The sequence below is a fragment of the Terrapene carolina genome, unplaced genomic scaffold (assembly GCF_002925995.2).
Source record: "Terrapene carolina triunguis isolate 2854851 unplaced genomic scaffold, T_m_triunguis-2.0 Scaffold141, whole genome shotgun sequence".
Classification (NCBI taxonomy): domain Eukaryota; kingdom Metazoa; phylum Chordata; order Testudines; family Emydidae; genus Terrapene; species Terrapene triunguis.
Window position 1 is genome coordinate 10510441 of NW_020664492.1, and position 14678 is coordinate 10525118.

General features: G+C 40.8%; 1 protein-coding gene across 3 annotated transcripts in view; it reads right to left on the minus strand.

The window, feature by feature from the left end:
• LOC112121106 (serine/threonine-protein kinase DCLK1) overlaps window positions 1-14678 on the minus strand; it is a 345189-nt gene that overhangs the window by 97312 nt on the left and 233199 nt on the right. For all 3 annotated transcript variants that reach the window (XM_029911998.1, XM_029911999.1, XM_029911997.1), the window contains exon 4: window positions 1263-1379. In XM_029911998.1, coding sequence (XP_029767858.1) covers window positions 1263-1379 — 117 coding nt within the window. The remainder of the gene's footprint in view (window positions 1-1262; window positions 1380-14678) is intronic.

Below are 14678 nucleotides of genomic sequence, written 5' to 3' on the forward strand. Positions count from 1 at the left end.
AAAAAAAAAAAAAAAAAAAAAATCCCTTGAACCTAACCCCCGCTATTTACATTAATTCTTATGGGGAAATTGGATTCGCTTAACATTGTTTCACTTAAAGTCGCATTTATCAGGAACATAACTACGACGTTAAGTGAGGAATTACTGTATGGCTTTATTTGCAGGTTGCAATCTCATGTGTCCTCTTCGGATAGGGTTGCCAACCCTCCGGGATTGGCCTCGAGTCTCCTGGAATTGGCATCCCTCTTCCGGTGAGAACTGAAAGCAATCCGGGAGATTTTAATAGGGTATTTTAAGAAAATGACATTCCGTCATGTTGAAAAAATATTTTTTTCCCAGAATAGCTTCAGTCAGAGATGGCAACCCTATGTTGTACACAATATCTGCATGTCAACTATTAAGAACTGTTAATTGCATATTCACTGGTCACCACTGAAAGGTAACCAATTACTTACTTTTCTCTTGGGGAAAAACTGCAGAGAGGAACACCAGCCAGACACTCCAGCCAGTAGTATAGCTGCAGAAACAGCACAAACCAGGGACTGCTGCATTGGGGGGATGGAATAAAATGGGGCCCAGCAAGGCCACCCCTCCCCCAAAAACCTCTAAACTTGTGCAAAGGAGACCTCCCCCATTCTGGGAGCACTGGGATATAGGGGTGCCCTGCCTCCCTACGTGTTATTGGAAAAGAAACAGCTAGAGACTCCAGCTGATAGGAGCAGCAATGAAAGCAGCCAACTCAGGTACCTTCAGACATTCAGAGAAATGTTTATAGTTTTGACTGGACTTTCTCGACCCTGGGTTGATTGGCTGTTTGCTCCAACCCTCCTCAGTCTCTTTACCTCAGTTTCATTTCATAGCTGCTTCATGTACCCTCTTCTACTTTGCCCTTTTCTCTTCTCCCATTCATGGGAGGGGGAAGAATCTATTGAGTCTGTACAGAGGGCTCCATGAAGATCCAAGTTTTTGTCACGGTACATTCAGTGCATTACTGCAGTAACCCTGACTCTCAGACATAGTTACCATGTTGTGCTATTTAAGATTTTGCAATACAGGTATTTTTCTACAATTTAGATTGGGAAATAAACATTGTCTCTCAGAAACCGAGGTAACTGTCTGATACAAAACATGACATTTTAGTGTAAATTATTGTATATGTACAGTATCTTGCAACCTCCCCCACCCCCAGAGATTTTAACACTACCAACTGTATTCAAAAGCATTTGTTTTTGCTAGTAGGAAACATTTCTTCTTTGCTTTACCTGAGCTGGTAGAGGCAGGAGACTTGCTGCGTCTAGATGGACCCGGGCTCTTGGTGGTGCTCCTACGTGATGTTGAAGCTATTTTGGTATAGGAAGTAGATTTCACTACCCGACATTCTAAAAGACAAAGAAACTGTACAAGTTAGCAGTTAAGGAAACTAGCAAAGAAATGTTGCAAAAACAGCACAGAAAGCACAAACATGCTTATATTTATTCCCCTTAAGAAGTTTTATGGGAGAGGGAAGAATTTATTGAATCTGTACAGAGGGCCCCATTCAAATCCACGCTTTTGCCACTCTACAGTGAATACAATACTGCAGTAACCTTGACTCATAAATATTATGTTTACTGTAGGTACATGGAACAGAAAGATTTCATGGCACAGAGACCATGTAAAATTTACAGTTTACTTTTGAAGATTTTAGCAAATTATAATCCATTGTTTTTCTGTAAATGATCCCTCTGCATTGTGAGTGTTTTTCTATCAGTCTAAGCTGTGTTTTCTAGGAGAACATACCAGAAGACTGCTTTTATATCTCAAAATGTTAAGATTATATGACATGATGCAGGTGTCCGTCACTCATGAAAGGTTTGAGGAAAGTGAAGCAAGGTTGTTGCTCCTGCTTAATTCTCTGGTGAGCAACAACCCACCCTGTAGCACATGTAATTCATCACAGGTTGGGGGAAATGGCACTATTTGCTCATAAGAGACATCAGTAAAATCAATGAAGGGGCGAAATTACCCTCCCACTTGAGAACACAGCAAGCTGTTCAGGTTAGAGTTTATATACCACCCACACGGCTCTTGCATTTACGCCTGCAAAATGGTTCTTGGCCTGAGGATGGATAGAATATATGTGCATGAAAGTGGAGGGATTACAGTCATAATGGCAACAAATTTCATCATCAGACACTTCACAGAGTTAAAAAAAAAAAAAAAAAAAGATTTAGGCTTTTTAGCCCAGACAGGATTAGAAGAGTCTGCAGCAATGTGTGCACTGAGTTCACATGACAGCATCACTTCACTTTCTTAATTTAAGAGAAACTGATCCACTAATTGATTTGTACATCAGGACTGTCTCCACGTCTTCCTCCCCACAGGTTCCTTCCAAATTGTTTAAGAGAAACAAACAAGCTTTTTGGTGTCACTGGCCAAAACACACTGCATATAGGTATATCATTTATCTTTGTAGTCAATCAATGGCATCTGTGACGTAGTTCAGACAAGAAAGAAGGAGAATCGAGCACAAATAATCCACTGTACCATATCTATCAACAAGGGATGTAATCATGTTTATTTCTAGTGGCTATCCTAACAATTTTCAGGACCTCAAGCTACTGGAGTGGGTAGGAGGAGGAATTGATGAGTTACTAGGGAAGTGTCTGGAGGAGCCATGAGGAGACCTTGTATCAGTGATGAGCGGAAATGCGGAATGCATTTGCTCTGTTCTAAAAAGGTAATGGCTAGCTGAAACCAGTAATACACCAGGGTAAATTTTTCAATTGTATTTCCACTAGAAACTATGAGAGAAACTTCACACTAATATATTTACATCAAAAGCAGGTCCAAAAACCTTCTGCGAATGTCAAACACAGGAAGTTCTTTAGGTCAAGGTTTAAAACATAAGGTAATATAACGTGTCAAATTCTTTGTTTTTTATGGAATTAATGCCACTAACTATGCATACTGAAAAAAAAATCTATAACTGTATAGTATATACTTTGAATACACATCCACACCAGCTGATCAATGAGGAAGGAAATGTGTTTAGATACTACATTAATAGGACGGGCCGTCACTAGGGGGGTGTGGGGCCTGGGACATAGGCGCAGAATTTCTAATCTGCCAGGGGGTGCTCCCCCTGACTCCGACTAGGCCCTGCCTCCACTCTATCGCTTTCCCCAAGGCCCCACCCCGCCCTGCTTCTTCCCACCCCCACTCTGCCCCGCCCCACCTCTTCCTGCCCTGCCCCCGCCCTGCCTCTTCCCCACCCAGTTGCTCCCCCTTCCCCAAGCATGCTGTGCCCTCGCTCCTCTCCCCTTACCCCCAGCGCATCCTGATGCCACAAAACATCTGATCCGCGACAGGTGGTAGGTGCTGAGAAGGAGGGGGGAGGCGCTGATCGGTGGGGCCCACCGGTGGGCAGGAGGCGCTGGAGGAAGGGGGAGGTTCTGGTAGGGGGGCTCTTCCTTGCCCCCCCCCCTTGCCTCCCGCCTCATTTCCCCACCGCCTCCTCTTGATTTTATCGAAGAGTGGGGCCCTCCAAAGTGTGGGGCCCAGGGCAGTCTCCCCGATTCGCCATACCCAAGGAACAGCTCTGTTAATAGGTGCTATGCAAACCACTAATACAGACGGATCTCATCACCCAAAACTATTAGAATACAGTCTAGTTCGCTTGACAAGTGCAAATCCCTCACATACACTCCCTTAAAGGCAAGCAAATATCTAGTTAAGAGAACTTTCCTTACTGTATATTGTGGTTTGATGTTCTGTTGTGTGTGTGCGCGTGCTCTCCCTGTGTGCTGTCCCAGCTCTGCGCAGATTGCTGGCATGGCAGACCTCAAGCGAACTGCCCAATGACAAGATCCATTAAGGTACGAAGGCACCCAGTCAGGATTATTGTTGACAAAATACGGTATTAACACTTGGCAGACCCTACAGGGATACTAAAACATGCATGCCCATGACAATAGACGCAGCTCAGTCAATGGCAGGACTTTCCACTGCCCCCTAAGCTGGCCAAAGATACTCCCTCTGAGATACATCTTTATACCCTGATAAAAACAAGTTATGTACTGTCCTCCTGACCTTATCTTTTAGGAGGGGTCAGTGTGTTTCTGTTATCCTTGGGGAATGTTTTTGTACTATCCTTGATATCGGGATGTGCTTGCACGAGTACTCTGTGCTTAGCACTTCTTAGGAATGTGTATTTCGGCATTATCAGGACTGTTCTTGCCAGATTTTGTGAGCTGGTCCTGCCTCATCTCAGGCCCCTAATACAAGGGCTTATGTCTCAGGCTCTCTCCCTACTACATATATTAATACCTGCACTGACATTCTTCATCACATATAAGAAACTTCCTTCCACTTCTAACATGTAAAGGAATACAATGCAGACAACATTTTTCCATCTCAGACTGATGTAAATCCTTAACAAAATCCATCATATATTTATTACCTACATATGTGAATTGATTGCATTGTGGGTACATAGGTAACATATAGGGCTGGACTTAGGGTTTTGCATTACAATACAAATGCTCAAGATGTTATGAGACCTAATTTGTGTGTGAATTATTGTGTTCATATGTCTTATTGATTTTTAGATTCTAAACATCCAAAAAGTTAGACTTACAGGACAAACTTTTAATGTGGGAGTATTTTAAAATATTTCCTCTAAAATCTGAGTATTTTTATCTTGAAAATTTGCATAGAAAAATTCAGTTGTCCGATGAAGAGTTAAGAAGTCTTAAATTTGGTGAAGTAATTTATAACTATGTATTCTTTACTAGTGCTTCCATAGTAAGAGAGAAGCAGAAGTTCTGCACTCACTCCACCATTATTAGAGCTCTCATTAAGGTGCTCATAGCTCCTATGTACATCACCTCAGCCAAAGTGTAAGTGAGAAGACCAGGAGGAGATGCGTACTAAGGAAGAGAATAGGAATTCAAGCGCCTGTCAATAAGAATATAAGAACAGCCATACTGGATCAGACCAAAGGTCTGTCTTCCAACAGTGGCCAATGCCAGGTGCCCCGGAGGAAATGAACAGAACAGGTAATCATCCAGTGATCCATCCCCTGTTGCTCATTCCCTGCTTCTGGCAAACAGAGGCAAGGGAAACCATCCCTGCCCACCCTTGCTAACAGCCATTGATGGACCTATCCTCCATAAACTTATCTTTTTTTAAGCCTGTTATAATCTTGGCCTTCATAGCATCCTCTGGCAAGGAGTTCCTCAGATTGACCATACATTGTGTGAAAAAAAAAAATATATTTCCTTTCGTTTGTTTTAAACCTGCTGCCTATTAATTTCATTTGGTGACCCCTAGTTCTTGTGTTATGTTTCTTATTTACTTTCTCCACACCAGTCATGATTGTATAGACCTCTATCATATCCGAAGAAGTGGGTATTCACCCACAAAAGCTCATGCTCCTATACGTCTGTTAGTCGATAAGGTGCCACAGGACTCTTTGCTGCTTTTACAGATCCAGACTAACACGGCTACCCCTTTGATACTTATCATATCAATGTTATTTCTTCCTACTGAACTGATATGGGGTGGGTGTAGGACAATGTTCCTGCTAATCCTTCAACTGCAGTCCTGGGGAAGTATAAAAATGTCAAGAAAAATCATAAATAAATATGACAAACAACCTAATAGTGTATGAAGAAACATGTGGGACGAGAATAAAAGGGTGGAGAAATGTCTAAGACTTGGTGTAAGAAGAAGCACAGTGAAGTGCCCACAACTTAGGTATCTGGATAATCAAGGAACAGTAGAAAATTAGAAAGGTTAATTCCCCCTGCCCCCAGTCATATGGCTGAATGTTCTACTCACTCCCAGAGAATATTATCCTATGGAGAAGCCATCACATCTAGCCTGAATAGGGCCAGGAAGGTCACACAAAGTGCTTACTCCTCCATGAGACAGACTTACACATGATCAGCTGGAGACTGAGCACATCACCTTCACAAAGCTTCTTCTCTCCTGCCCTTGGCCTAGATAATTGAAATCCTCCTCCTCCTCCTTCTTTCTTTTTGCTGCGCAAACTATTCAAAGTTCAGTTCAAAACTGCTTTGGTATAACGTTTTCCCCCTCTCTGAAATGATTCATTCACAGGCCCTGAAGTTTGTTTAAATGACCATATTTTCCCCGTGTTCAAGTATCATTGTGAACCTACAGGCAAGGTTTGTCAAGTTTCACATTGCTTATGGGTTTATATGAGTACATGCAGAGATTTTTATATGCTAGACTGTGGCCTGGAAAGGCAAGCATGTGGGATAGGTGCCTCTGCTGCACACACCAGTGTCCGGCAACTTTTGTCTTCAAATATTGTAACAGTACTAGATAAAAAGAGTAAGGGCATGTCTACACTGCGGCACTACATCAGTGCACCTGCGCCAATGTAGCGTGTCTAGTGAAGATGTGCTATACCAACGGGAGTGCGCTCTCCTGTTGGCATAATTGCTCCATCTCAGTGAGAAGTGTAAGTTCCCGCTGACATAGCACTGGTATAGACAGCGCAAAACTTGCATCACTCGGTGGGAGGGGGGGTTCCACACCCCCAAGCGGTGTAAGTTAGATCAATTTAACTGGTAGTGTAGATCTTCTCTAAGTTTCCACTGAGGAATTTAACACTATCGTACTACTAAGCCTCTGCTTGCCAGACAGACACTGAGATTAATAGGTCTTGACTTTGTTTCAAAGTTTATATACATGATTCTGCTGCCACATCCCCACTTAGAAAACTAAGCTGTAATGTAAGCTAACAGTTTCCACTAAATAATGGAATTAATCACCCCAGATTGGCCACTTCCATACATAAGGACTAAGTCAGCTGCAGCAGTATTGGGGAGGGTATAGGGCTAGGTAAACTACACTAAAAAATGATTAGAAAAAAATATTTTCCACTTAGATTGAGATGTTAATGGAATTTCAGCCAAAGGAGAAGGGAAAAACAAGCAACCCCCCTCCCCCCTTCTGTACACAGCATCATCTTTTCCTAACTGCACAGTGATTCATGTAGGCTTCGTAAGTTACAAAATACAACCGCATGAATTTTTCCTGGTTTTCTTTTTGTCCCCCTCAACCAAATCAGAGAGTACTACAGGAACAGAGCCCCACCCACACAGAGGAAAAAAAGGCCTCTTGACTCTCTTGGCCACTGGGCCAGGCTCAGCCAAAGGAGAACAGAGAAGTAGTAAGAGGTGATTTCAGAGTATGTTCAGATGGGACTTAGAATGTTTGGCAAAGCTCTATTATTTCCACTCACCATTGTCTGATATAGACTGATGAAGGATCAAGACAGTTTGGGTGTAAATGCTGATTCTATGCACAATAATACAAAGAAAAAGGGAGTCAACACTTATGTATTACTACAAAACTCAGTTCCAATTGCAGAATGCCAGATAATAGATTTCAGCAAGAATATCTAGCAATAAAAATGTTATATATTATACCACCAAGAAAACTGCAAAATGATGAATAGAACAGACAACCACAAAATATGAGCAGTATACATACTGACTGTGGTTCTTTGAGTTCCATTGTAGCAAGGAGCATTAGCCTACGAGGTTCAAGACATCTCAACAATATTACCAATTATCACATTGAGAGAAAGAGGAGAGATCCAGATGATAGCTCAGTGGTGTAAATTCCTATCTTAAGAACACAAGAACGGCCATACTGGGTCAAACCAAAGGTCCATCTAGCCCAGTATTATGTCTTCCAACAGTGGCCAATGCCAGGTGCCCCAGAGGGAATGAACACAACAGGTAACCATGAAGTGATCCATCCCGTTGCCCATTCCCAACTTCTGTCACACAGAGGGTAGGGACACCATCCCTGCCTATCCTGGCTAATAGCCATTGATGGACCTAACCTCCATGAACTTATCTAGTTCTTTTTTGAACCCTGTTATAGTCTTGGCCTTCACAACATCCTGTCAAAGAATTCCACAGGTTGACTGTGTGTTGTGTGAAAAAAATACTTCCTTTAGTTTGTTTTAAACCTGCTGCCTATTAATTTCATTTGGTGACCCCTAGTTCTTGTGTTAGGAGAAGGAGTAAATAACACTTCCTTATTTATTTTCTCCACACCCGTCATGATTTTAAAGACTTCTATCATATCCCCCCCTAGTCACCTCTTTTCCAAGCTGAAAAGTACCAGTTTTATTAATCTCGCCTCATATGGCAGCCATTCCATACCCCTAATCATTTTTTTGCCCTTTTCTGAACCTTTTCCGATTCCAATATTATTATTTTTTTGAAATGGGGCAAGCACATCTGCACGCAGTATTCAAGATGTGAGCACACCATGGATTTATATAGAGGCAATATGATATTTTCTGTTTTATTACCTATCCCTTTCTTAATGATTCCCAACATTCTGTTCGCTTTTTTTGACTGCTGCTGCACATTGAGTGGATGTTTTCAGAGAACTATCCACAATGACTCCAAGATCTCTTTCTTGAGTGGTAACAGCTAATTTAGGCCCCATCATTTAATATGTATAGTTGGGATTATGTTTTCCAATGTGCATTATTTGTATTTACAGACAAGATGAGAGATACAGAGTTCCTAAGATTGCAGTATGGTGTCAGTAACTTCATAATCACGCAAATAATGGGAAACCAGAAATGTTTACATTGGTACCCCGGCTTTTTTCCTGTCGCCAAAGCTCACAAAAAATTAGCATGTAGTAATTAAAGACATGTTATTTGTTTTCAGCAACAGCAGTATAATATAGATAAGCAATGAGGAGGATCAAGGATATCTATGGTTGTTGGTAAGCCACTTTATCATAAGCCTTAGGCTGGTACCTTTTACTATTGCAAAAGACCTTCGCCACACTAGCAATGCCTGCAGGGCAATCGATAGATCATTACCCCTAATGGAGTACAATTTTAACTTTAAAGACTAGAAATAATTTGTTCCATGTTACTAATTCCTAATGCAGCTAATAAGATTTTGCTATGTCAGTTAAACATCACCGCTCTGTAATCTTCTCTTTCCAGAACTGAAGTTGTACTGGACTGCAGTAGAATGGAGATGGCATCATCTTCTCTAGGAGACAGTGCTGCAGACTGCGCTAGTGAATCAGTGGCAGCTCTTGCTTGAAATGATGACATTTTCAAAGGGGCAGTTATCCCTAATCACCAGAAATAAATAGGATAAATGGGGAATATCAGAGAGATTTCAGCTAGTTTAAGATGCTTTCTGATAAGCAATTGCTATGGTTGCACTTAGTTCCCTTTTAGTCCTTACTTAGCATCCACCATTCCACCCCTTCCTGTTTCAAATGAACACACTGATGCATGCTTGGGACAAAAAGACCTATAGTTTTATCACATGCAGCAATCAAATCATCTACAAATGCAAGCTCACGTTTTTTAAGACACCCGATTTGATCTTACTAGAAAAACAAGTATGTTCTCATCATGAAAAGCAGGAATACCATGTAAATCAGCTGTGTACCAAACTCTCTTAGTAGCAAATACTTTAAAAAACATTATCCCCTGCTTAGAAGCATGCCTTGATTGCAGATCCTCCTTCATACATGAAATCCAATCTAAAGCCAAGCTCTCTCTCAAAGGAAGAAATCCTCCTTCATTGTCCAAACCGGGATAAAGACTCATTTACAAGGCAACAACTTCATACAATAGACAGGATGAGTGAAACCTATGCTGAATTTCAACTCAACAAACAACAAGAGAGACTTCCAAACCCTTTCAAATCCAAAATTATCGGTAGATTCAGCCAACAAGAGGATGCTGTTTGGATGGTAAAATCTATGCATTATTCCAGAAGTGCCTCGTATCTAACAGCAAGGTCTTTGTGAATCCTCAATAACAAAGTACACATATCAATGTAGTAGGAAGACAGCCTGAGACATAAACCCTTGTATCAGAGGCCTGGTATGAGGCAGGGCCTGCTCACAGAATCTGGCAAGAACAGGGCTGATATTGCAGAAATACACATTCCTAAGAAGTGTTAAGTACCCGAGTATTCACGCAAATACATCCCGATATCAAGTGATACCAGAACATCCTGATATCCAGCATAGTACAAAAACACCTCCCAATAATAACAGAAACACACTGATCCTCCTAAAAGAGAAGGTCAAGAGGATAGTATGTAACTTGTTTATATCAGGGTATTAAGATTTATTTCAGAGGGAGTATCTTTGGCCAGGCTAGGGGGCAGTGGAAAGTCCTGCCACTGACTGAGCTGTGTCCATTGTCACAGGCATACATGTCTTAGTACCATCGTAGAGTCTGCCAGGTGCTATTACCGTGCTTCATTGACAATAAACCTGGCTGGGTGCCTTCGTACCTTAACAGATCTTGTGGTCATTGGGCAGTTCGCTCAAGGTCTGCTGTGCCAACTGTCTGTACAGAGCTGGGACAGCACACAGGGAGAACACACACACAGCCAAATATCTATCCACAATCACCACTGATTCTTATTTTGCTCATAATCTTCAAAGTCCTTCCTTGTTCATTTTCAAATTAGTGAAACAATGTCAGACAGTCATATTTTACTAAAATATAATTTATATAGGATCTTTTAAATTCAAAGTATTATGTTTGTGAATTGTGTCACTCTTAGATTGTCATTCTGCAGAGATCGCATACATCTTTATTACTTGATCTTGCAACACACCCATTTGTAACTAACGCATACCCAAATGTCCAGATATGCACTATATATTTCTGAAAGGTATCAATGATCTTACCCTGCTCACACACAATACCTGTTTTGGTTCTCTTCCTTTGCCCAATATCAAGAAAACCAGAAATCATTTGTAATAATAATCCTAATCCTACTGTGGCAGAACAGATTTCACATTTCTGATCTCCAGCTGCCAACCCTTGTGAAAGAATCATCTGACATATGCCATTGCAGTGCTCAGGAACATACCTGCCTCAATCCTAAACTGTCCATGGGTTCCTCAGTGATCACAAATAAAAACTTCCCAGTTTTGTCTCAGTTAACAACTTCCATATCTGTAATAGTTCCTATGCTTTCTTTGTATTCTGTAAGATGTTTTGCTACAGTTAGTCATTTGCTGTTGACTCCATAGCCTGGTGGTTAGGACACATGTTAGACATGGAAGACCCAGGTTCAAGTCCCTACTCCAAATCAAGCAGAGCACATGTTTCCAGTAACCCAGGTGAGTGCCCTAATCACCAAATTATTAGTTATTCTGGGGTGGAGGTGGGTGGTTGGAATCTGAGGATGTCTCTCTCTCTCGACATTCCTGGATCTGTGAACCCCCCCCCCCCCCCGCAATGCTCTTTTCTTCTAAACTGATAAAAATGTTACACAGATGTGTTTAAAATAAAACAGCATTTTTGAACAGAAAGAAGTTTTGTAAAAGAAAGTCTGACCAGTTCTAATCAGTATTGCCACATTCTCTGTTTTGGTCACCAGCCATTTTGAATGTTACTTGCTCAATATATTTTATCCAAGCCACTCCAACACTGTTTCCCTAGATTTGACCATACCTCTCACATTTTGAAGGGCCTCTTTCACAGGCTGCACTAACCAACATAGAAGATGATGCTATTTAGTTGGAAATAGTTTCACGTAACATGGGAAATTCTACTAAATTTTACGTTTTGCATTTAACAAGAGAATGCCTCATGTCTCACTTTACTCTTCATGAAAGAAAGAAGACTGTCTATGTGCTTCTCTTGCCTATGTTTCCCCTTCGTATTATGTGACAGATGCGTATTAGACTTGCATACACAAGCAAAAATCTTTTATCCCTGGACTTGAGAGCATTCAGCACAGTAGTGATCACAGCTCTGTTATGTGGCTCAGAAACAGGCCATTAAAAACATCTGAGGAAGGGAAGGCGACATTACTCACGTTATACAATAACAGTGGTTCTTTGAGATGTGTCCCCCTATGGGTGCTTCACTGTAGGTGTATCCGCATCCCTGCACCTCAGATCAGAAATTTTAGGTAGCAGTGTCCATGGGTGCTCAACTGTAAGTTACTCTACAGCAGTACCCTGATGGAGGGGTGCAGCTTCAGAGTCAAGTCTAGTACTGATGAGAATACCATGGATCCAAACATAGCATCTGATGCTGAATCATCGGTGATTGCATATTGTTCCTCAAAAGTATGAGCAGATGCCCAAGTTGCTGCTCTGCATATTTCTGTGATGGGAACATTTTTGATGAAGGCTACAGAAGTGGAAACAGATCTAGATAATGTAAACTCTACTAGCTACTCTATAACCTAAAATAAAGTTTAAAATGAATTGTCTCTCAGACTCTGCTAATGCTCCATTTCAGGCCAAGAGTGGTTGAGAAGGAACTGAGGACAGTTTGCCCGCACAACACTAGATAGCCTCAAGACAAGGCATGAGACAGGGAAAGCGCCTGTGTGGGTCAAACAGACACTGGTACCTAAAATCTCCTATCTGAGACACAGGAGCATGGATACACCTACAGTGGAGCACTGGTAGGGATACTACTCAAAGAAGAACTAAACAGTTTTCAGTGTCATAAGATATGGCCTATTCTTAACATCTGCAGCTTTAATTTTGGCACAAATGAGATACTTAGATGACCCCAGCAAGTTGCAATCTTGCATCAATTGAGAACAAGAGGACTGTAATGGTGGGGTCATGTCCAATGTGTTGAAGAAGATATGCTTTTACAGAAGATTTAGAGCTGAGGTCAAAGAAAGAAGAGTATGAGGCCCAACATGAATGTGATGGAAGATGCTATTTTGAGGGATTTAAGAAACCTAAATGCTCCCATATTGACTCTTGTCCATAGGTGCTGGAACTAGGGATGTGGCAGCCCCCCCAGCATGATGTGGTTTCCATTATATACAGGATCTACAGTTTGGTTCAATGGCTCTCAGCACTCCCACTATAAAAATAGTTCCAGCATCCATCATAACCATGTGAATCTGCTGCTGCCTGCCTGCGCTAATGGCAGAGGAAGCACTTGTTTATGAACTACTTAATTGTTAGAGAGCGTGTAATGAATTGTGTTAGTCAAATATATACAAAATGATAGAGAATATAATATTATAAGAAAATATAAAGGAAGTGAATGTTTTGAACATTAATTTTGACACCTTCCTAGATGACCAAAATCCCAGGCATCCCCTATGTTCTTTTGGCTCCCCGCATACCAAGGATTAGAAAGTTGCAATCTGTTGAGCATGGATTTTCTTGGCACATCTCTCGCATATGCCCTCTAACAGGCATTCTGAACAGTCTTCCATCTCTTGCTCCCACATTGTAAGCTTATGAACTTCAGCCCTTATATAGTCAGTAAAGAGGGAAAACCTTTATCTGCAGAACTGTAGTTTGAAAGCCACTAGTTTATAGAAAAAGTCAACTTTAGAAGTACCGTACAGAAAAAATCATATAGAAAATTAATAGGGGAATGTCCATTCAGCATAGTTTACTTTAAAACATACTTTTGCCAGGTCCATTGAACTTAGAGATTTCTAGCTCCAACTGTTTTTGAGGTGAAAGGAAAAAGTTAAACTTAAGCTGAAATGCTTTTTGATGCATTTTAATCTATCAATCTGCATATTTAGAAAGTGTTTATCAATGTGACAAATTTGACGTTTAGTATAAAGGGGGTTGGGGCGAGGTTAATTTATTTTTATGCAAAGAAAAAAAGTACATACCACACTGGAATGAAGATAAATCAAATTCCCATTGGCACTTGCACAGCTAATTGATTAGCTTAACAAAGATTCTCTCTCCCAGAACAAAAAGATAAGTAACTAATCATTAAGTCTTCTCGCCATGGCCCATATAAATTCTCCAAATGTTTCTCACTACCATACTTCTATCTAGATTCAACAATAGACAACCAAAAAAGAAGAGAGACAGATCGGCGGTAAGTCTGACCACAGTTCAGTGGGGATAAAGTGCCTGGTTAATGGGCAAATTAAAATCAGGAACATTTCTTGAGTGGGGTGCCTATTGAGATATAAACTTCTAAGTCCTCTTTGTCAGAGAGCTCAGGGGAGCTAGATTGACTAGCTTTAAAAATCTTTTTCAGCAGGACATTAGCAAAGTTAATGTCCCAGAAGATATAGACTTTCTCCATAGATTGTGTGTAATCTTGTTGGCAATACTATAGCTGGTTATACTCATAAATCTTTGTGGGCCAGTTTAAGAGGTACTAATACTTTCCAACATAACTAGATGATAATGCTCAACTCAGAGAAAGCAATATATTACAGTCTTAATAGATGAAGGGTTTTTTTAGACTGTTCAGAGCTAAAAATTTGTTTCATGATGTTTTGGTGAGTTTTGCAATTGCTCCAGCAGGAACTGCTCTATCTGCATCCTCACTAGTTGATTCTGTTCTCCCACGTGTACATTTCTAAAATAGAGTCTTTTTCCTCTAATCCATTTATAGAATACTGTTAAATGAAAAATACTGAGACTCTCAAATGCATATGAATGAAAGCTGTCACCACCTCATTAAACAAAATCTAAAACAAAGTCACCAGCATCATCTTCTAGGTCTCCCAGTGTATTGTCTATTTTGACTGTAAGCTTCTTAAGGCAAGAATCATGTCTGTCTTGTACACATCACTGAATATGCAGTCAATGCTTAAACAACAACAAACACTGGAGATTTAAATATTCAGTGCATTCACTTTCAGGATGTGTTGCTGTATGTGTAAACCACACCTCCT